Below are 23,187 nucleotides of genomic sequence, written 5' to 3'. Positions count from 1 at the left end.
TTTTATTTTTTATATTTATGGCTGGGAGGGGGGGGGGGGATGGAGACATGTTTTTAAATAATGTGGGGAAGTCTTTAGAGCATTTCTGAGTAATGTGAGGAAGTGTTTAAAGTATTTTTAAAGTAATGTTAGGAAGTCTTTAAGGCTAAATGGACTTAAACTGACTGACGGTGTAAAAAAGATGATTTGTCATAAGCCGGTTCTGCAGCTGTGGAGTTTCTTAGGAACTAGAAGTCACGTGTTTTGCTTCTGGACCTGGTTTCATGTTAAAGCTGAACACGGTGCAGCTGTGGTGTCACCTGGACTGGAGTTTATTCAGTTTTCTGCCTCAGGTGAACCAACACTTATAGAAACACTAATTGGTTCAGGGCTCAGATGAGACGTTTTCTTGAGGGACAATGTGAGGAATTGGTGTCAGAGTTCACTGCAGGTCCTCTAGGTTTCTGTTCATTTTATTGCCTCACATTTTTATAATATGGATTATAAGGCATACATGAGCAAAGCTACAGAATAAAAAAGTGTCGATTTCCTGTCCAAACCTTTACGCTGCAGGACATGAGGACACTTCTTTTGTTTTTGGCACACTGCTAAGCGTGTTCATTTTTCTCCCTGATGTCTTTGGTTCTGTCGTTTTGTGGTTGAGATTCTGAGTCGGTATGTAATTTATCTATCTACAAATACTTTGAGGACATGAATGAGTGTAGGCTTCTGGCCTGGTTGGTTGAGTTTGGGAGGAAAATGTTCCCTGTTGCCTAACTTTAACTCTGACATGCACTTGCTGTACAGATGGGAGAATAAATCCTCCAGCCGCTCACCGTAATGCCTGTCTCAGTAACCCGATCGGGTTTGGAGTCATGTTCAGGAATGCCACTCAAAGGAAGCAGAAAGGAAAAGCACAGACGCACTTTTTTAAGGCCTTGCACTAGTCAGAGTTTCTGATCTGTTTTCAATTGATCTTTGACCAATTTTAGCCAATTCCTGTTTCCTCTAGAGCCACATGTAACAGAAATAGATATGTATTGTCTTGGTTTAATTGAAAATCCCCAACACAATTAACTCAAACTGTTTCAAACTTTGGCATGCAGAACTCTACGGAGTCAACCAAACACAGCACAGGTTCATTTTTAGTGGTGGGAAATTGAAATAATTGAAAAAAAGATTCAGGAAGATGCCGGTTAGTTGCGATCAGGATCGTCATTTTAATATCATTGTATTTGCATTTGCACCACAAAAAATTTCCTTGCTAGTTGTTTTGTGCTTCCTCTGGTTTCCTTTTCTGAACATTTCACTACAACCAACTAAATCTCCTACACTCAGTAACAAGTTTCAAAGTGAAAAGCAAACTAACTCCTGATGCACTCAGTTCCCACCTCTAGTCAGCTGTTGTTTCCTTTTCTTTGTCTGTCTGAAGTTTTAGGTCAGTTATCATAACTCTACAGTCGTCCTGTGCAAGACGTCATGTGGCTCTTCATGCCTATAGTCTTTGTTTTTTAATTAAACCAACCACATCCTTCATGGTAGCACGTGAAGACGAGTTTCTCATCACATTAAATGTTTATAATGGAAAACTGTAACAGACTGTGAATTGTCATCCAGACTTAAGGGTAACTGGAGGAAGCAAAAGAAATCATCTCCTTCATTCCTGGTTCTGTTCTGTGTTTGGCCTCTGAATGACGACACGGCGCTGATCAATGCTGCCGATCGGTTCCCGGGGCCCCGATTGGCTCAGTGGAGCTGAAGGACGTTGCGTCCTCTGTGTAAGCGCTGCAGCTGAAGCTCTGACTGCCAGCTGGAGTCTGAATGAAGAGCAGCGAACTGAGCAGCAAAGAGGAGCTTTTGCTTTCAGATTGCAGGTCCAACAGGTGAGCAGCTGGAACGGAGGAGGAGGAGATGCTCTGCATGCACCGGCGACGAAGGAAGGGACTTTATAATCCAGCTGTCACTACGGGATCGATTAATGCTTTTAATGGCGTCGGTAACAGGAAGAGTTGTGATTGCTAGACTCTTTGCTTAGTGTTTGCAGTTTCTAGCGTCGTATTTAAGCTAAAAGCAGGAAGCAGTCGGGTTAAAGCTGTGTGACTGACCATCTCTGTGGTGTATGTGGGTCACAGAGCCTCCCTGTTGCTCATCGATTAGTGATTTGGTGATCACTCAGGAAGGAAAGTCGATTTCTCTGCTGCCCTCCAGCTACAAATCTTCATCCACTTGAATCTCTGAACTCTTTCACCAGATGATCATGCTGGATTCCCAGTTTAAAATGTCCAAAACTTTGGCAGTAGACTAGTTTTTCTTAGTGGCAGTATTCGTTTAAAACATTCATTGGATGGAGATGTGAGTGGATTAACTTTCCATAAAACATTCAGTGACTCTTTGGGTTATGTAACTGCAGCTGGGACTCAATTATTTCTGTTGCCCGAATGGATGGAAATCAGTGTTTAAAGACTGAATGGTTTGCTGTGCAGAAATAAAAAATAAAAAAAAAAGCATACACAGCTGAGCTCAAAATGCCTTCATTGATTCACTAAAGCAAACAGTGGATCCATGTAAGCTGCAGCCATACCATCTATCTGCTAAATGGTATGCAGCTCCAGTTGTTCTTCATTTCTATAACCTGTGATTTCATCATTGTCTTCTTCCATCTTCCTCGATCCTTTCACCTCACTGCTCACATCTCTCGAACCTTGTGCGCCTGATTTTCCCTCTTTGGACCCTCCTTTCCCATCTCCATGCTGGACATCTTCTCCACCCGTTCCCTTTGTCGTGACTGGAGATTGCAGAGTGCAGTGTAGCTCCCATTGCGATGGAGGACAGTGACCACGAGCCGTCCTCTTCGTCAGACGAGCAGGACTCCTGCCCGTCGTCGCCCAATCAGATCAGGCACCACAATGCTGCACAGGTACACCAGGGAAGCTTTCTGAGGGGCCTAGTCAAAGTCTGCGCTTAAATCGGATTTATAGTGTGTGGTATGACCTTCACCAGGCCATTCACATTCATATTTATCTAAAACAGATATGCAAAGAAAAAACATGTTTTCCTCCACAGTGATGTGAAAAACTGCAGTTATCACAATCAGAGATTAGTATGGACAAGGATAAACTTGAGTTCAAATGAACAGTAACTCATAGTTGGAAATTAAATTAAGGTAACGTGCAAGGAGTTACAATCTACTGACAGAAATTAGTGCTGCTGATGTTCACCCAAACTTTCAGTCTTGTGATAAAAGAGCAGCTAAGTGTCCCAACATTTGGCTCGTTGCTCTTGTAGTTAAAGGCTAATTTTCCTGTTTGTACCAGTGAAAGCTTTTCTTGTCTGCTTGTAAAAACACAACTAAATTATCAGAAACATGTTGTTAAATAACCAGTTTGGCATTGAATGTTTGTTTTAATTTCTCTTCAGAATCTCTTTGTTTAAGCTGTTTTTGTGAAACAACATGAACATAAAAATGACTCCATCTCTAAAACCATGTGCCCTCTTGGATCTCTTCATCTTTCCCTCTACTTTTGGCACCATTTCCTCCTGTATTTCTTTTCTTTTTTGTTCCCCCTCCCCCCCCCATTCGTTTCTCTCCTCCTCACCACATCCGCTCCGGCCTCGGTGTGTCTCTAGCATTTGAGCCATTCAGACGACTCCGAAGTGGAGAACATAATACACGACCCTCCGCATCACGGAGGGAACGGCCCAAACCATGAAGCTCACGATGCAGACGGCCAAGACCGGCCCGTCACCCCGTCTCGCTTGCAGCCCCCCGCGGCGGGTCGAGCCCAGTCAGATTCGGGTTCAGATACCAGCTTGTCGCAGAGCAGAAGTGTGGAGTTTGACTTGCCGTCTCCCATCAGCCCCGGCAGGCCGAGGAGCCCCTGGGCTCTGTTTGATCCGTACAGCAATAATGAGGTAAAAACGAGCAGACTGAGTAAACCACGGAGGATGACCCACCCATACGGCCAGCTGTGCTGTAAAGGCTTTGACGTGTTGATGCAGACAGTTGTTTTTAAATCAGTGTGCTGGTGTATCTGAAGAACAAGTTAGCTGTTGTTTGTCTTGTCGCACGTTTAGTGGTGTTGACTAAACTGGGAGCAGAAATCTCATTTTAAGGATGTGTGTTTTTTATTGAAACTTATTGCTAGAAAGTTAGAAAGCTCAATATAATTAATATTTAATGTATAAATCAAAAGGAAATAAACCACTTTTTTTTTTAAAGATGTTTTTGGCTCTAGTGGCCTTTATTTGATAGTTAATTGACAGGAAAGTGGGAAATGAGAGAAGGGGGAAGACATGCAGCAAAGGTCGCCAAGGCCGGGAATCGAACCTGCGACAGCTGCGTTGAGGACTAAGGCCTCCATATGTGGGTTGTGCTTAACCCCTGCGCCACCACAGCACAACCCATGAAAATAAACCACATTTACATTAGTCTTACCCTCTGTCCTACTCTAAATTTGACTGAATTAGTTTACATATTGCATTTATAAAAATCATCCATCCATATGTTTTTGTTTTCCTTTTTTTTTTTTTACTCTTGCTAGTAGATCCTGGCTTGTGGCGGCCAAGCGTTCATAGCGACGTCGCTTTTTGATCTTTCGATGTCGGCTCTTCCTATCATTGTGAAGCAGAATTCACAATGATAGTGTTAGCATGTTAGTTGTACAAATAAAATACATTTCAGTATATCTGTTGCTATGTTCACGAACAACATAAATGAGTTGTGTCCCAACTCTCGGCCCTGAGGAACCCCATGAGTCACTGTGTTTCTTAAACAGCTTTTTATCCTTTCAGCCTCTTTCCTCCAAACAAAAATTTTTTTTTTGAATTATTAAGAAGAATATAGCAAAAGATAGATTTTTTTTTTTCTTTAGCTCATCATAATGTCACAGCTGTTGGACTTTTTGGTCTTAAACAATCTTAATGTTTTCAATATTTTTCTAGACTAATAATAAACTGCTTTTGCTGTTTTTTGGGGGGGGGGGTTTCTCTCAGTTTTGAGTTTTCCACACAATCCTGATTGAGTTTTCCGTCTGCGTTTACTTTTAGGACCCGGACAAGGAATATGTGGGCTTTGCAACATTGCCAAACCAGGTGCACCGCAAATCTGTGAAGAAAGGGTTTGACTTCACCCTCATGGTGGCTGGTAAATCCCGTATTTACACTCTTCTAGACATTCGATCCTAAACCCACCTTTGACTGCAAAGAGCCTGCTAATCACAGCACTTCGAGCCTCGCTGATTTCGTCTCTGCTGTTCTTTGTTTTAAGGCGAGTCTGGCCTGGGAAAGTCCACCCTGGTCAACAGCCTGTTTCTCACAGACTTGTACAAAGATAGGAAGCTGCTTAATGCTGAAGGTGAGTGAGCTGCAGCTTTGACCTCTGGGGGCGTTTGCTGTGCTACGGCTGATATTTGAACTCTTTCCTCAGAGAGGATCACACAGACGGTTGAGATCACCAAACACACTGTGGACATAGAGGAGAAAGGTGTGAAGCTGAAGCTCACCATCGTGGACACCCCTGGATTTGGCGACGCTGTCAACAACACTGAATGGTACATTCAGACTCTGTTTGGTGAGTAAAGGGGTTAAAACGTCTTGTGAGCTCACTGGCCGTCTCTTTGGGTTGCAGCTGGAAGTCAGTGGCGGACTACATCGACCAGCAGTTCGAGCAGTACTTCAGGGACGAGAGCGGCCTGAACCGCAAGAACATCCAGGACAACCGTGTTCACTGCTGCCTTTACTTCATTTCACCCTTCGGCCATGGGTACGAGGACGCTGCTGGTCCCTGCAGTTGGCCTGCTTGGTGTTTGGTTTTTCCTTTCCTAGGGAACAGTAACATTCTCCTAATGCAGTTCAACATGTTTATGTGAGAGCCAGAAACCAAACTGGGCTTGTTGACATCAAAAATAAAATCTAAAGTTCTTCAGGGTTCCTCCATAGTTCTGAAAAGTGTTGGACTTCATATAAGCATTTTGAAATTCTCTTAATGCTGGCTTTTAATTGGTAGCCGACATGAAGGTTTCATCCACCCATCCGTTGGTTCCTTCGATCATCATCATCATCTGTTTATCCGTCCAGACAGATGATCTGTGGGAAAAAATCAAGCTCTTCCTCTTTCTCCCAGTGCTTACTACCGTTCAGTCAAAAACAACCAATCAGAGCCAGGAGGAGGGCCTTGGCGCCGTCAATCACCCTCCACCTCACTCTCTACGCTACAGCGCTCCACAAAGGAGTCTTGCTCATTGTAGTTATCATGGCCACCGATGACAGCGAATAAACAGTTTTCCTGTAATGAAACATTGAGCAGCACGTACGCGAGGGTCATTGACAGCTCTATGACCTTCCTCCTGGCTTTGAATGGTTGTTTTTTTGTTTTTTTTTAAAGGTTTTATTGCCTCTAGTGACCTTTATTTGAAAGTGCAATTACAGGAAAGTAAGGTAATGAGAGAGAGGGCAGACATGCGGCAGGCCGGGATTCAAACCTGCGACGGTCACCAAGGCCTCCTTATCCTCCTCATGTGGGTTGTTTTTAACCCCTGCGCCACCACAGCGCCCCCTCTGATTGGTTGTTTTTCACCAGAAGCGGTGCATTTCTTCAGATGGGAATAGTGACACCGAACCAGGTAACGCAGCAGCTCGCTGACGCCTTCAGGAGACGTCAGATCCTGTGCGGCTCTTTCACATCGATGAGCTGCTTTTGCTGATTCGGTGCTTTGAGTCACATTTGTTCGCTCTCACTGTTCCACTTCGCTGTGCTCCTCATTGACCAGACCCCCGATAAAACAATCCTACAGGACTTTACAGAGTTAAAGGTGTGGAGAAAGGGCTCCCTCTGCTGGTTAGTGACAGCAATTACTTATCAGATGCCACTCCACCTGTCTATTCATGCTAAACAATGGGTTTATCAGACATATAAAATATAAATGTATACTTCAGTGCACATTTAGAGGGATCTGCATTTCCACCAGAATAGATGGATGTTACAGGCATCGTCTGTATCAGAAAATCATCCTGAAGTTGTTCCATAAAACGTACGGTCGCTGAACGACAGATCGGTGTGTTTCTGCTCCTTCCAGCCTTCGGCCCCTGGATGTCGAATTCATGAAGGCTCTGCATGAGAAGGTCAACATCGTACCCATTCTGGCCAAAGCCGACACGCTCACCCCGAGCGAGGTCAAGAAAAAGAAAATCAAGGCAAGACCAAACATCTGTAGATCTGAATACCGATGGTGAAATTACGTGGCGTTTTCATCTGTAGTGATGCCTAAATGCTTTCAGCCAATCACATGCTGTCCCTGCAGATCAGAGAGGAGATTGAGCAGTACGGCATCAAGATCTATCAGTTCCCGGACTGCGACTCCGACGAAGATGAAGAGTTTAAGCAACAAGACCTCGAGTTGAAGGTGAGAGCCAAGAGCAAAAAACCTGCCGAGTTATAAACAACCTGCACTCTAACTGCGAATATTTATTGTTTTTTTGTTTTTTGTTTTTCTTAAGGAGTGCATCCCTTTTGCAGTAATTGGCAGCAACACGGTGGTGGAGGCCAAAGGGAAGAGGGTGAGGGGTCGCCTCTACCCCTGGGGCATCGTAGAGGGTAATTCGCAAACTAAACTGGTTTCTAGTGACAAACATGTGACTTATAGAGAAGCTGAGCCGGATGGTTGCTCTGTTTCAGTGGAAAACGCCGCCCACTGCGACTTCATCAAGCTGAGGAACATGCTGGTCCGCACACACATGCAGGACCTGAAGGACGTGACCCGGGAGACTCACTACGAGAACTACAGAGCCCAGTGCATCCAGAGCATGACCCGCATGGTGGTCAAAGAACGCAACCGCAAGTACGTCCACCGAGCGCCGCCAGCGATGACCCTGCATGGCGTGGCGAATAAAAGCCAACCCACGTCTCTCTCTCTCTCTCTTTCTCCCTGCAGTAAGCTGACCAGGGAGAGCGGCACCGACTTCCCCATCCCCGCCGCCCCCGCAGCGTCGGAGAGCGAGAAGGAACAGCTCATCCGAGAGAAAGACGAGGAGGTACGGACCGCCGGCCGCGAGCCAGAGTCGCATCCCGAGTCTCAGCATGGCTCTGAGCACCATGAGTCCCCAGACCTCCAGGCCAGCAGAGGAACGAGCTCAGACCCGAAAGCTGACCAAGCCCTCTGATGACCATTAGCTCATAACGTCCTCTGAGCCAAGACTGAAGGAGATGTTTATACGGGAGGAAAATAGTCACAAAATGAGTTACAGACAGATTTATTTTTGAGTCAAATAATAAGTCAGAGGAACTAAAAACCTCACAACTATTTAATCATCAGAATAAAATGTTCAGGAAAATAATACACGTTACACCAGGAATACAGTAAACATGTTGATTTTTGGATGGATTCATGTTTCAGGATGGTTCTGGCCACAAGTTTACATGCACTCGTCACCGTGGATGTCGTATTAATCTGGGGGTTTTATTTAAATCATTAGTTTTACATGGTGAATTTATAATGAAATGAAAAATAAGGTACAATTTGAAATTACACACACAAGCTCAAATTTATACCAACACCTCCGCTAATATCTGGTCTCTCTGGATGTTTCCTTCCCAGGTTGCGGAGAAATTTGTTGCCGTCATCAAGCTTCTAGTATCGCTACCCGAGTCTGTTTGTTTTCATTTTTATTCTAGGATTTAAAAAAAATGTCAAATTAATAATAATAATAATAATAATAAATCCTGATGATGAGAGTACAAACCTCATGACAAACGAGATCAATCTCAGGATATCATTAGTCAAGTCTGGATCATTTATTGAGTAAAACTGAGTGAAGGTAAGCACCAGTTATAGTACAATAGCAAACATTATTTATCAATAAATTTATCTGTTATTAAAGATGCCTTCTATACAATGTTCCCAACATTTCAGTTCCTGACAACCAAATATTTTATGTTTGACCTTCATGAATATTACAGCAGATGATGTGTAAATAATAATGTTTCGTTATCCCTCTCCTTCCTCCGTTGAACCCTGAGAAATCTATTCATTCATGGAAATAAAGACTCATTTTTTCCCCTCATTTCTTTTTATTTCCTTATGAGAGGCACGTTTTATAAGAACATAACTGCAGACTCCCTGCAGCTCACATTAATGTGTTGTTATATCAACGCTCCTGCTGGGAAACCAGGCGGAGGCGCCGCCGCCTCCTCCCATCCCGTCCCAGATCACGTGACCCCCGCCGATCACATGATCTTCCCGGTGTTATCGATTAGTTGTGTGTGCAGTCATGCAAATGAAGCTGATCTCCTCCTCCTCCTCTTCTCTCCTCACAGCTGCGGCGGATGCAGGAGATGCTGCAGCGGTATCAGGATCACTTGATCACCCAGAAGGACGGATGTTAACGAAAGACTCAGCATGCTTAAAAAAAAAAAAAAAAAAAAACGCAGAGAGAGAAAACACCCAGACGTCCTTCATCCCTCACCCTGAACACTGAGATCCCGGGGGTGTGTGTGTGTGTGTGTGCGCGGGTGTGTGTGCGTGTCTCCTCAGCTCATCAAGCATGCGACTCACCAGCCGGGTGAGGAGACGGTAAGACCTCAGAGACTCTCTCTGCTGAATCTAACAAGCACCTGGTTACATATCAGAACTTTAATTCAGATCACAAAGTGGCCACATCACTTTCCTCATGTCGTCGTTTTCTCTCTAGGTCGTTCTGCATGTTCTTTTTACATTTTGTACGTCTTCCATATTTCTGTTTAATCACACCCAGCCACACTCCTCCACCTTATATGGGTAATATTGATTTAGTCTCCTCTGACACTCATGCTCTTATTGGTTAATTTTTTTTAATGTATATTTGTTGTTTGAGTGTCTAACTATTTAATTTTGTTCTCACCTCCAACGCCTCGCTCCGTGACGTCACGGATGGTTTCTGCGTCTTGGTGACTTCACATATTTACTTACTGATCTGAAATGTCAGCAAATGACTTCCACAGTTATTAGCAGTTCTGGTAAAGATGAGTAAAAACCCAATTTGAAGTGATTTATTGGTAGCTGTTCAAATCAAAGGTATGTGAAAACTTGATGTTGGCAATCTGAGTATCCGTGGTGCTTCAAAAATAGAGACCCAGTGAATTTATTAAAATAATAATGAAGTTTGGATTTTTCTGTTTCTGTTCCGAGTCGTATAGGGCCAGTAAGGATAAGGGATGTTTTTATTTTAAGGCTTTTTACACACCTGCAGCAGGGCTGCTGATGAATGTGGAGGACGCTGTGAACCACTGATTTACTTCGCAGTTTGTCTGAAGTTGTTTCGCGTCGGCAGAGGATTTGGAGCATGAGGTGTGGTGGCTGCAGTGGACGGTGTATTTATTTCTGCATGCAGTTTTCTAACGACGAGCTCAGACTGCAGGTTTTCTTTATGAATTTTGGGGGGTTTTCTTGGAAAAAATGTCAGGAACAATGTGGGGGTTTTTTATGGTTTGATTGGATTTAGTGATGTTTTCTTTCTTTACGGTAACTCTAGTTGGGGGACGGTAAATGTTAACACTAGTCCTTAATTATTAAATTTGAATTTATCTTACGGAGCTTCATTTTGGGTTTAAACGTTTTGACATTCCTCTTGCTTTTGTCAGTAATATTATATTTCTGTTTTTTAAATTTGTTTTGTATTAAACCTCTGTTATTTTGTGTTTCTTGGAATATATTTATGTATTAAATTTATACGTTGGTTTTGGAGGAAAACATGAATTACAATGTAATAACTTTACAGTTGTATTGTAATAAAATATTTTGAAACTCTCTCTGTTAAAAATCTTATTTCTGTGCTTTGGAAATACTTTTTTTTTTTTATCAAAATACTTTTATTTTGGTATCTGACATCAACAATTTTAAGGAAAATTAAATAAAAATCAGCTGCAGTAGTTTTGGCTGTACACAGACGAAGAAACTGTTTGAAAAACAGGAATCTGCTCCAGTCTTCAGACAAGCCTCATGTAAGTGGTCTTTTCAACTTGAATTTAATGATGAAACTAATTTATATAAACCATGATTTGCTTTTCTGAAGTAATTGTTTCCAATTTAGTGTCACCTTGAAATTTAATGATGAAAGGATGGAGCCTCTACCGTGCCTTAATGAGGCAGGCTGGTTGATTCATCATGCAGGTCGAGCTGCTTCCATTTTTTTTATCATCTTTTATAACACATTTATAAACCAAACAGCAGATCCAACTTTCCCACACTTATGACAGCTAAACTGAAATTAATCCTCCCATTTTAGGAAGTAATGCTGTAAATTAACCGAAATTAAATAAGTCTTTGACGAATTTAATATTTAATTTCCGGTAAGGAAGCATTTTTGAATTGAACAAATTCAGTTCCGTTTATTTATGTAGCACCATTTCCATACACTTTACCGAACGATGATCCTCAGGAAGGTGACAGTAACTGAATATCCAGAAATAAGTTGATGCGTTCAAGTACAAATGGCTCAGTTCAAAAAGTGAAAAGTGTGTACATTTTATTTCTGTTCATTTTGATCAGTTGAGTAACTCTGATCAGGATTGTTTGATATGGTCCAACATCCCTGAACTTAAATATTAAATAGCAAAGAAGCAAAACATTTGTAAACATAATAGAATTTATTTTATAAATTTTATATTTGACATTCTTCAGAGTGTTTTTTTTTTTGTTTTTTTTTTTACATAATACAGTTAGATCTATATGCAGTCCAACATTTACAAACTTATATACACCTTGAACTTTCTCCATAGGGAAAAACACACCAGTACTCTGTTGCTTCTTCAAGTACATTTATCCCTGTGAACCTTCCGGTTAGTTTTGCAGCGACGCGGCGCAAAAAAAATGTAGTCGACCAAAAATCATTTGCATATAGTAATGACATTGGGAGAAGTTTTGTATTATTTTTGTCCTGGAAAAGGGAAAAAAAATGTCCCTGCGGTAATATTACAAAATACAAAAACACGAGGGAAAAATCTGTTAAAGTGGCCGAATGTGATACCGGAGGTCTGTGTGGTCGTCGCCACCCTTATATACAGCAATATTTATTTATTTTTTTTACATGGTCCCAGTGGAAAACAATTAGAAAATTTACATTAAACACAAATTATTCATCAGGACAAATAAGCAACAGTACAAATTCAGCTGTAAATGTTTCACTCTACATATTTTAGTAATGTGATCTTGACGTCTGTGACGCGTCGCTCCCTTCCCGCCCACAGGTCAGTACATTCAGGTTGAGAGAGCTGCTGTGTCGCCGCACTCACACAGTAGAAATGTTCACAGTGCAGGCTTTGTTAAAATATGATTATTCCCATCAGGTGCTGACGTTTATACCCATGTCAGAGTAGTCGCTGTGGATTAATGTGTTTCTGTTGAGCATCGGTATTTGTCATGTGGTCATAAAAATATATAAACCAGGCTGCTGGGTAGTTCGACGCAGCGACTGATTCTATTTGGCAAAAATATTTGGTACTCTAAGCAGTAACAAAAACACGACTCTACATGTGTACGACTGCAGGTAACAGAAAAAACTTTGATTGTCGAAACCAAAACTGCACATTATTTTACTGTAAAAGGGCGTTATCTGGTTATTATCCTTCAGTATATTCATGATCGGAGTGGTTTTACACCGCACTGACAGGAGGGGGCGCTGTAGCAGTGTGCAGCGTCAGCGCTGACTCCAGCTGTGGTAGAGTCCGGTCCAGGATTTAGCTCCAGCTCTGCAGCATGTGCTGCTGCTGCTGCTAGAGGAGGAGCTGCTCTAAATCAGAGTCCAGCTCAGATCATGATGTGAAAACATCTTCTGCTTCTTGGTCTAAAAAAAAAGCACATGCACCCGTTTGCTTTGGGCGCATGCTGATGACCTCATGCAGCCCTGATTGGCTCCCTGCTGGCTGTCGGTCTGCAGTGTCCTGCCCTGCTGATCCCAGTCCTGGACCGCTTCCCGCCTCGGCTCTTTCCGCGCCTCTCAGGCCAGCTTCAGAGTGCTGATGGGGAAGGAGGGCATCGTCACCATGGTGACGGGGTTAAGCACCGTCTGACCCATGAGCTGCGGGTGGTGCGCCATCATCTGAGTGCTCACCGCCGCCTGCTTGCTGACGATGGCAGCAGCGGCGGCGGCGGCTGTGGCCTGGGTGGAGGAGGTCCCGTTGATGTGCGGGTGGGCGATGTGGCCCACCACGGTCGGCGGCTGCGGGTAGAGGGCCGGGATGTGCTGCCCCAGGTGGGCCACCGGGTGAACGGTGATGTGGCCGATGGGCTGAGGACTGGGGGCCAGCTGCATGGAGCTGCTGGTGGTACAGGGGGCAAGGGTCACGTGTTTGGGGGCCCCTCCGTGGAGAACGTGGTTCACTGCCTGGATGACGGAGGGGTGGGAGACCGAAGCGTGGGCGATGACCGTAGGATGCAGGCTGGCAGTGGGCTTGGTGGGGATGGAGGGAGGGCTGGGAGCGCTGCATGCCGGAGCGGGGAGGATGGGCGGGGCTACTGGGTTCAGTGGGAGGGGCTGCAGCAGGGGGGCTTTGTTCAGGGTGGAGATGTGCTGGGTGATGATGGAGGCGGTGGTGGCTGGGGTCACAGCTGGAGTCTGGGTGACGGCCTTGAGCAGCTCGGGCTTCATGGTGTGGGGCGCAGCGGGCGAGACGCTCGGCGCTCTCTGAGCCGACTCTTCCTCCAGGTCTTCCTCCATTCCTTCCTCACCCTCTGGAACAACAACAGCACTCACTGTCAGTCTCAGGAGCATCATGCTGGGATTTATCACGAACACAAAGTAGAACATGAATGTAAAATGGAAGGAAGTCGTGTACTTGTTGTATTTAACCCCTTCAGTCTAAACCTGTTGGCAGCAGGGACGGCCTCCTGGGGCGTCTTTACGGTTTGCCTGAGCCAAACAAACATTAACGCTTTGATCTATTGATCATATTGAAGCACTGGCTTTATGTCTGAAAGTGTTGTACTGCTGGAGTGACCTCAGTCTGACTGAATGTCTCCAGAGATCTGAAAAAGCTGCACAGACGTCTCCGTCCAACCTGATGGAGGTGGAGAAGAAGAGCGGAGCAAACTGCCTGAAGACGAAGCTGAGCTGGAGGCTTCATATGAGACTGCAAAAGCTGCCGAAGGTGGATCAACAAGTATTAAGAAAAGGCTGTGACATTTTCAATAAATTTCCAAAAATCTCAACTATTTTTCCACATTGTCACATTGGGGTTCTCGTGTGTAGACCTTTTCCCTGCCCTCTGCATAACGCTGCCTCCAGGTGGACCCGGTTCAGATGATGAACAGATCAGTGTCCTTCACAGCATCCCACTGAGATGCGGTGGGGCCAGACATGCTCACCTGAAGCGGTGGAGGTGGAGGCCTGGTCCTCCTCCGGCTGCCCCGTCTGTCTGAGGACGCGGTCGATCTCCACCACGTCCATCCACTGGCTCACGTCGTTCTTCAGCTCCGCCAGCCGCTGCTGCGTGGCGATCTTCTCTCTGGCCAGCCGCTCCATGTCGTGCTCGTACTCCTTCTCTTTGCGCTTCAACGTCTGGAAACAGATGGAAGCGCCGGGTTGATGAAGGCGGATCGACGGGCAGAGGTTCAGAGCTCGTAATGTAGGTTAATATCTTTAAATATATGGTTTCAACTGCAAACATTTTCAAAATTTAGGCTTTTAACCAAATGTTAGATTGCACTTTAATTCAAAACTGTGTAGTTTGATTATCGAGCATTTTGAGGACTTTATACAGAAATCAAACATTTTCCAGACACTCAAAAATCCCCTTTTTGAAAATCTTGGAAAATTCAAGCCTTTTTGAGGATTTCAAGCATCCGTGTGAACCTCGGGGATAAAGCTTCGTAAAACGAATAAGTTTTACGGATAAGTTCTTAAGCCACATCTGGCTTGGTGGGAAAATGGTCTCATTCTGTTTCACTATAAATGAACCTCATTCACATTAGTGGAGAAAGCGTGACTTATTGGCAGAATTAGCTGCTTTTTCTGGTGTAACAACAGATTACGTCCTGTGAGCAGCTCTTGTGATAAAAGATTTTAAACACTGAGAATAAAAAATTTGCCAGATTTTTAAGCCGATTACTTAAAATTATTTATTGTGCTGCGCAGGAGACAAAAATAACAGAGCTGCAGCGTGAAGGAAGGAGGAGTATGAAAGTAGGAGGCGCTTCCTGGCAGCGGCTCCTTGTGACCCAATTCGCCTTCGCCAGCTGACTGAGCTGGACTTCCCTGTCCGAGGCGTCAGGAGGAAAACGCATGAAAAAAACCTGACCACACAACCAGAAACCCTCAAGGAAATTAGCTTCAACTAAAGACTGAGCCCAGCATGACAAGACAAGACCAACTGTGTTATTATAATATTTTGAAACTGAGCTCTATAATTATACTAGTGTGGCTCCTTTATCCAACACGCGCTCTGGTGAGGAGGGAAGTGGCTCTGTGAAACCTGATGACTCAGGATCATAAAGCCAGTTTCTCCAGGGGTGGACTTCCTGTTCACAGGGTGAACGAGAAAAAGGGGAGGTTGTGTGTGTGTGTGTGTGTGTGAGTGTGTGGAGGGGCTGTATGAAGTAGCAGCAGCATGAGATGGGAAAGGTTTGAGCTGGCCTGCTCTCTGCACACGTCCCACAGCACAACGCTGCACATGAACGCAAATAGCAGAGGGGAACAAAAGGCGGGCCGAGTGTGAGTCGGCACCTGTCTCTCTTTAGTCCTGATCCAGGATTAGAAAAACACGGCCCGAACACTCTGAGGCTTTGCTGCGCCGCTCTGCGACGAGGCCGTCACTGAAGCACATGGACAGGGTTTCTGTGTCTGGTTTTTGAAACTACAAAACAGGAATTCACTGGAAAGTAGTAGTAATAATAATAATAATAACAATAGACTCACTTTCAATACAGCTTTTCACCTGTAAAGTTCCTACTGAATTATTATTTGATCAGAATGAAATCACCCTCCTAGAACCTGCCCTCTAAACACACATGCTTCTTGTGACCTCGCCTCACACAGGCCAACCAATCAGAGCGTGTGTGACGTGGTTTAGAACGTTGCATTGCCAATAAAATACATGGGACGTGGTTTTTGAAGAGACCTAAGAAGGGCTGGAATGATCTTATTGGCAAAGATCTACAAAAAAAAACCCGATGGTCCGTTAAATGTGATACATCAGTTTGATTTACAAGGCTGTGAAAAATTCTCAAACGCCTCAACGTTCCACATTATCCAACTACTTTTAATATATATAAAGATGCTGAGTAGAAACTGCAAGGTTAAAAGAAATGTGTTAAATGGCTGTTAAACTCCCATTTGAAAGCTTTTGGACTCCAGGTAGCTACAGAAGATAATGGAACAGTGGTGAAATACATCAGGGGTGCTGCTGTACGACTTCAACAACTTGCGGCTATGATATCCTTTCACTACTAAAAAAATCCTGAAAGAATGTTCTGATCTGAAGCCCACCAGTAGCTACCCCCCCGATACGAGCGGTCCACATGAATGTGGGGCTTTGAAGGGGTTTATCCAGAGTGTGGGTTTAGTTCTGCTTAGATTCCAGGAAGACTTAACCTCAAACAGGCCTGAAAACCTTTTACCGCGGCTGAATTAAACAATTTCTGTAAAGTTCTTCCCCCAGCGATGAAAAACCACTCGTTGCCGAAGCTCGTCACATTGCGATTTTTAAGACCCGTGTAGAAAAGGTGAAACCCGGGCTGTGGACAATTCCACCCGTGTTTTTATTGAATCTGTGGTTCTAAACACGTCTTTGTAAGATGATCAAGATTTCACTCTTTTCAAGTCACAAAGCTAGTCGGATATGTTGAAACGTTAAAATGTTGGGAGCCATGGAAACGTAACAGATAACAACAGCACTTTACTGCTCAATGAGTCAGAATGACTGATAACGTCTTCTGTGTCAAACAGTCGGAGACATCTGGACACAGAAGGGACTCTCAGAGAGGACCAGCCGCTCTGTGTTGATGTCACTGAAATGCCTCCATCTTTGTTTGGCAGGGAAACAACCAGGGACCTTCCAAGGTTTTCCTTCATAACCTTGGACAAACATGGACTCTTACGGCGCCGTGAGGTCATCTCCGACTTTGCCTCAACATATAAATATTGACTTTTAAATTCGGTATGGAAGAAAAAAAAAAAAAAAAAAAACATGGCAAAACAGATGGAACTGCTTTCATTTATTTTTTGCAATCTTATACGAGTCATAAGCCGCCATAATAGTACACTGCGTGACTCATGGAGCAGAGAGGAGACGTGCTCCAGAAACATGGAGACCCACTGAACCCGGTGGTGGAGGGTGGAGGGTGCAGGCTGTGGCATGCTCACATCTCGTTAATTGAGATTAGCCAAGTTAACCTGGTGGCTAAGTCTGCAGCAGATGGATCGCACATCAGCATGTTAATCATGTCACCAGGTTGGTAAGACACAAGGTGCCAAGAACTTTATTATTCTTTGCACATGGCTGCACTCCGAGGAGCGACCGATCCTCTTTCTCCGAAAGACACAGAGTCACCTGAGCTTTGTTTGTGTGCGGACACCTAGATCAGCACACAGATAGGCTGAACCGCGTGTGTGTGTGTGTGTGAGTGTGTGTGTGTGTCTGTGTGTGTATGTGTGTGTATGCGTGTGAGTGTGTGTACACGCATGCAGGGTAAACAGTAGCAAAGCTCCGTCACAAGCAATGCGAGTGCCGAGCACATGGCCACAGAGACAGGGAGCGGGAGGGGGGCGGATTGAGAGGGAGCAACACAAGCTGTACTCACTGACTCACTGCTGCAGCACACGGCTGGCTCCTCTTAAAGGGCCAGCAGCGCCACAGGCCACGTTGCAGACATGCTGCTCAGCCTGGCCCGCCGAGCGTGCTTCTGCACAGGTCTTGTGACGCTCTGGTTACCATGGACCATTGTCTTTCTGGGCCTTCCAGCAGGAAAAAAAGAATTTCACATGGTGCCTGACTAACAATTAAACGCTTGTCTGAGGGAGAGAATATCTACTTTCTAAATGATTTCCTTGTGTGAAAAGGTTCACTAATATTTGGCCTAATTACCTCTTAGTTCAGCTCTAATTGATCCGAGGTCCAGATATTGGTTGCATATTTGTTCTCATGATCCATGATCATCACTTCAGGACTCACTTGTTTAACTTTTGTCTATACAATTTAAATTATTATTTCTCTCTTGCTTATACTGCATCTTAAAATAAGCTAAGGAACTTATATTGAATATCAATGCTTTTTTGTTTGTTTTTTCTGAACATATTTAACAAATTTTTGTATCATTTCACCCTGCTTTGTTTTGATTTTATCTTCTTTTGACAATATTTTTAGTTTTTATTCAAATTCACTTTAATTGTTTGTGATTACAGTTAAAATGATGTAAATGGATCAAATTTGTTTACACAAACGTATAACAACAACAATATGAACAAAGGTGTCATTTTATGACTTTCACATAATTAAGGTGGTAACACTGATTTTTATTTTGTTTATCATTCTGATAAACAACTGTCAAGAAAGCTGAATTAATATAAAATGAGAAAATAGTAAATTAATTAAGGTAGGATTTTCAAAAAATAAGAATACCACAATCCAGAAGAATCAGGTGTGTAAATATGTATAATGTGGGATATATTTGGACGAGATAATTGGGGATAGGATGTAAAAAGCTTTGGTTTTTTCCTACTCATTTGCAAACTGGATATGAAATATTGTGGTTTTTTTATGTTTGATTATTATTACGGGGTTGTTTGTTTTCTTCTTATTTATTTTAATGTGTTTTTCTTCTGACATTTTTCAGGTTCGAAATAAATTTAAAAAAAACAAGTCATTTCGTCACAATTTGAATAATTCATCTCTAAAACCCTGACTGCCACAGTTTCAGCAGGAAACGCAACATGTCTCCGGCTGGCAGCGGAGGAACAAGTTGGGTCAGCGAGGGAGGCGAGACGAGGCGAGAGTGGAGTAAGCCGAGCCTTGTGTTTACCACTCCACGCTCCCTCCCTGCTGCTGGCAGCTCAGCGCGGCGGTACAGCGAGTCCTGCCTGCTGCCGCGCTGGGCGGGGGCAGCGCGGGGGGGGGTGACGTCTCGCGGTTTAGGGAAGCCATGTGCTCGCTGCTCATGTGGCCTTAAGAGCTCAGAGGGGGCAGGGTAGAGGAAGGGAGGAGGAGGAGGAGCGCTAATGCGGCGGCTTAACTTTCCAGTCTCCGTGATTTTTTTTTTTTTTTTTTTTTTGGGTATTACTTTTACGCTGCCGGCTCACGAGGACGCCTTTAGCAGCGGGAGGATCATAATCAAATAATAATAATAATAAAAACAGAAACGCAACGTAGCTGCGTGCGAAGAACCTGACTCCATGCTAAGCTGCTCTGAGTCACGAGCTGATAAGATGATGCGAGGAAGTCCGGATGTTGAAACTGTTGGCAACTTTGTGGAAAAGTGTTAAAACTCCTGCCTCCGTGCTTACTTTAGCATTACGTAAACATTCGGGTTCGGCTGCAGTAGAAATGAAATGCGATGCCAAGCCTTACAGCTTTTTGCACATCACTTTTCTGAGCCGCAGTTCGGAGCAGAAGCTGCTGCTCCACCTCCTCCCGTCGGCCCGGGACGGAGAGAGAACAGGGGCGGGGAGAGGAGTACGCAGACCGGACACGTGTTCCCAGGCCTCCACTTTATCTTGTTTTCCTTTTAAACCAAACTTTGTGTGTGTCACTCCACTGCCCGCCCAGTAACTGGAAAAATCCTCTTTGTGGGGAAAGAGGCGTGCACGAGTACAAACACAGATAGACCTTTGTGACCTACAATACATGAACCGGTTTCTGTGCAACTACATAATGGAGGTGACAGTAATAAGAATTTTCTTTCCTCTTTGTGCCTTAAAATGTAGCGATTGTTAACCTAAGTCATTATGAGGGAAAGCTGGGGATGTCAGTGTGCCAGTTTATCACGACAGGCACAGTAGGATGCTAAATCACAGAGGGAGGCGTAGGGAGGGAGGCTGAGTGATGAGCCGTGCACCCACGCTGTCCCACTTTCCTCCTGAGAGGACCGGCCAGGCTGCTGCTTCTCTAATTCCTGTCAGCCACAAATCAACCTCTTCATTTTCAACATTCCCAAATCTGCTCCCCTGTTCAATAATAAAATCTGGAGAGTAAATTCTGGTAGAAAGGTCTGTACAACTCAGAACCAAGAGTGAATAAAGTAACCTCATTCATCGCTCAGTGACAGGTAGTAAAAGCGGTTTAAAACCGAAACATGTCAGCCTCATAACTACTGGAGCTGCTCTCAGATCATAGCGATTTTAGGAGATCCACCGAGAAAAACCAGCTCTTTTTCTGGTTAGACAACACTCTTCAGTGTGGAAGTTGAAGTTTGCCATTTTCAGTATTAGTAAAGCAATACAAATCCACCAGAGGATGCACAAAGATATAAGAAGCTGCTTAAAGGTAAATTGCGTCTTCTCCAACATGTCTGATCTGTGCAGCAGTAAACAGGAAAGGTACACGGCATGCAACAATGCTGATGTTCTATGCCTCTGAGATTCCCTCTGTCTGTCGTGGAAAATGCCATTTTAGCAACGCCAATTGCGCAAACCCTGCAAATCGCTTATGTAAACAGGGTTATAACTCCATCATAACCCTGATTTGTTTTTTAAAAAAGCATAAAATCTTGTTCGACACCAATTCTGATCCCAAATCAAATAATTTGACCACTTGCAGCAGAAAGGCAAAGCAAAAATGTTTAAACGCTGATCTTTTATTTTCTTATAGTTCCTAAAGAGAAATCAGAATTAGCTAAAATTGATGTAAGATTCCCCAAAACCAGTCTGACTCTTTTTGTTTCATATTTAATGATCAGCTGTTCACAAAAGAAGTTAGAAAGAAAGCTCCAAATGTCTGTAAAAACTGAATTCTCGCTCTATTAAACTGGGCCAGCGGTGGACCTTTGCACCAGTAGTTTACAACCACAACACCCACACTGAATCAAACACGCAGTGAGTCATGAGCAGGCCTTTTAACAGCAGTAACAATTACACTGAACAGAATAAAGTGAGAAAGCTTGTAGTTGAATAAATTCAAAAGAAGCTTAAATCAAGCTAAAAATAGATTTAAATGCCTCGCGCAAATGGTGTTTGAACTGCTTGGACACTCCTGTTGTTGCGCTAACAGAGCTGGCTGCTTTTGAGCCAATCACGGTTTTCTAACAGAGGAGCAGGTTTCTGTCCCGCCACTCCCTCTGTTCCTCACGCTTCACTTCCAAATGACGCGCAGTCTTCAGAAAGGAAACCACAAAGCCTGTCTTCACCCAGAGAGCAGATAAACCCGAACGCTCAGGCAGCTGCTGAAAGGGCTCACCTGAATGTATCTGAGCGCACTTCTCAGCACGCTGAGGTTGGAGGTTTTCTTCTCGTCGATGTTCGGGATGTTCTTTTTCAGCGTCTCGAAGCACTCCTTCAGGTGCGCTCGCCTGGCAGACGCAATGAAGACCGAATCAGTGAGAGCAAACTCCCGAAACGATTAGTTTTAATAACCCCGAAGATGTATAAAAAAAATAAATAAAAAAAAAAAAAAGAAGAAGAGCTACACTGCAAAACAACAAAATCTTATCAAGTATTTTTTGGCCTAGTTTCTAATGCAAATATCTTATTAGACTTGAAATAAGACAAAAATAACTTGCAAGTAACTTTTCAGCAAGATATAGGAGTTTCTATTAAGTCAATAATTCCTTAATGTTGATGAAAAAGTACTAGTTCCATTGTCACATTAAAACACCGGAGACATTTCTAGTTATAAGAGAAATAATCTGCCAGTGGAACTTGAAACTAGAAATATTTGGTGAGAATGTGTGTGGTTTTGCAGTGAAATAGAGCTTTTACATTTCTGTTGCAGCAGACGTTATGAGGTAAGCAGTGAGGTAGTCATTAATGCGGCGGGTAAAACTCACCTGTTCTTCTCTAGTTTGTTGTGCACTTCTCTTGTGCCGGCCCTGCAAGAACAGAGAAAAAAAACCTCATGTCCAACTGAGGCAACCTGACGAAAACAATCACAGTTAATCAAATATTTTCTTTCTTGCTCTGCTACTGGCATTTTAGTGGGGATAAACTCTGGGTTAATCGTTATTTCTGAGTTTTTATGAACCATCATGTTGATTTGGTGAAACTATAACATAGTTCTAACAGTTAAAATAACATCCAGCCGCATTTCGTTGGACGTACCCTCCGGGTCTCTTCTTACTGTCCAACTGGCGGCTGTCGTCAGGCGGACTCCCCCGGCTGATGGTGCCATTCTGAGGGGGAGTGGGCTGGAGCAAGGGGCTCGGGTGGGGAAGTAAAGCTTGGTGCTGAGGGGTTGAGATGATTGAACCTGCATAGCACTGAACCACCTGCTGCTGCGGCTGCACTTGAGTGTTTTGGTCGATGAGCGGAGAAGGGTTGTGATGGTTCTGGATGGGCTGCCTGTGGTTGACCGTCACCGCCGGAGTTGGGTAGTCGGCTTTGAGAGGAGGGGAGCACCTCACGGCCGCGGCGCTTTGCTCCTGAGGGGACTGAGGGTCTCTGTTAGGGAAGGCCAGCGACGGAGCAGCTGGCGGTGAAAGGGTGGTGACGGGCAGAGAGGGTGACCCTGTGGGGTTGGGGGTAACCACAGGGATGGGGAAGACGGTGACGGGCATGGAAGAGGGAGGCAAGGATGGCGGTATGGGTGGTGGGCGGCACTCGGCGAGACGTTCCTCTGCTTTGGGGACATTGTTGATGTGAGGTGTAGAGTTATAAGTCACATCAGGGTAAATATACTCAGTCTTCTGCTGCAGAAGCAGCTTCGCCTTCACTTCATCCTCTGTTGAAGGAAAAAAAACAAGCAGGTTACTAATCTACCAACAGCCCAGTCATGCACACGGTGCAATTCATTAGGAAATAAATAAATATGTTTCGTTAAGGCTGCAAATGTGCTGCAGTACGGGCATGCTGATCAGCTGACCTTTAATACACTCAAAAAGTATATTAAAATACAAACCAAAAATGTTGGTTGTTTCATCTGATACATCAAACACGATGCAAGATGCATACATTTGAATATTTCTGAAACCATTTAGCCGGTGTTGGTGTAAAACATTGACAGTAAAAATATTTTACACTCAAATCCCCCAAAAATAGATTTTACCCAGCGTTCCCCTGCTGAGTGAAACCTATAAGAATTGGATTTGTCCAACAGAT

At 44.0% G+C, this 23,187-nt stretch overlaps 2 protein-coding genes across 3 annotated transcripts in view; one reads left to right on the top strand and one right to left on the bottom strand.

Annotated features, from left to right (window-relative positions):
• The window catches only part of septin4b (septin 4b), a 45,614-nt gene extending 34,855 nt beyond the window's left edge, over window positions 1-10,759 (top strand). The window contains exons 1-13 of one of the 2 annotated variants that reach the window (XM_015048500.1): window positions 1,608-1,862; window positions 2,771-2,896; window positions 3,607-3,891; window positions 5,026-5,122; window positions 5,246-5,332; window positions 5,405-5,528; window positions 5,606-5,740; window positions 7,053-7,170; window positions 7,278-7,379; window positions 7,474-7,570; window positions 7,652-7,814; window positions 7,908-8,007; window positions 9,290-10,759. In XM_015048500.1, coding sequence (XP_014903986.1) covers window positions 1,692-1,862; window positions 2,771-2,896; window positions 3,607-3,891; window positions 5,026-5,122; window positions 5,246-5,332; window positions 5,405-5,528; window positions 5,606-5,740; window positions 7,053-7,170; window positions 7,278-7,379; window positions 7,474-7,570; window positions 7,652-7,814; window positions 7,908-8,007; window positions 9,290-9,358 — 1,674 coding nt within the window. In that variant the 5' untranslated portion in view covers window positions 1,608-1,691 and the 3' untranslated portion in view covers window positions 9,359-10,759. Of the gene's footprint in view, window positions 1-1,607; window positions 1,863-2,770; window positions 2,897-3,606; window positions 3,892-5,025; window positions 5,123-5,245; window positions 5,333-5,404; window positions 5,529-5,605; window positions 5,741-7,052; window positions 7,171-7,277; window positions 7,380-7,473; window positions 7,571-7,651; window positions 7,815-7,907; window positions 8,008-9,289 lie in introns of those variants that run through there. The other variant, XM_015048501.1, reaches the window with a different exon arrangement.
• Window positions 10,760-11,646: 887 nt separating this feature from the next.
• mnta (MAX network transcriptional repressor a) overlaps window positions 11,647-23,187 on the bottom strand; it is a 19,756-nt gene continuing 8,215 nt past the window's right edge. Inside the window, exons 2-6 of the mRNA XM_015048499.1 lie at window positions 22,192-22,810; window positions 21,921-21,962; window positions 21,332-21,443; window positions 14,313-14,505; window positions 11,647-13,679 (exon numbers count right to left, since the gene is read on the bottom strand). Coding sequence (XP_014903985.1) covers window positions 12,946-13,679; window positions 14,313-14,505; window positions 21,332-21,443; window positions 21,921-21,962; window positions 22,192-22,810 — 1,700 coding nt within the window. The 3' untranslated portion in view covers window positions 11,647-12,945. The remainder of the gene's footprint in view (window positions 13,680-14,312; window positions 14,506-21,331; window positions 21,444-21,920; window positions 21,963-22,191; window positions 22,811-23,187) is intronic.

The sequence above is a fragment of the Poecilia latipinna genome, unplaced genomic scaffold (assembly GCF_001443285.1).
Source record: "Poecilia latipinna isolate Pla-1442-1.1 unplaced genomic scaffold, P_latipinna-1.0 Scaffold889, whole genome shotgun sequence".
NCBI lineage: Eukaryota > Metazoa > Chordata > Actinopteri > Cyprinodontiformes > Poeciliidae > Poecilia > Poecilia latipinna.
The sequence above is the reverse complement of the archived record's forward strand: the minus strand, read 5'-3'. Positions and strand labels throughout refer to the sequence as shown.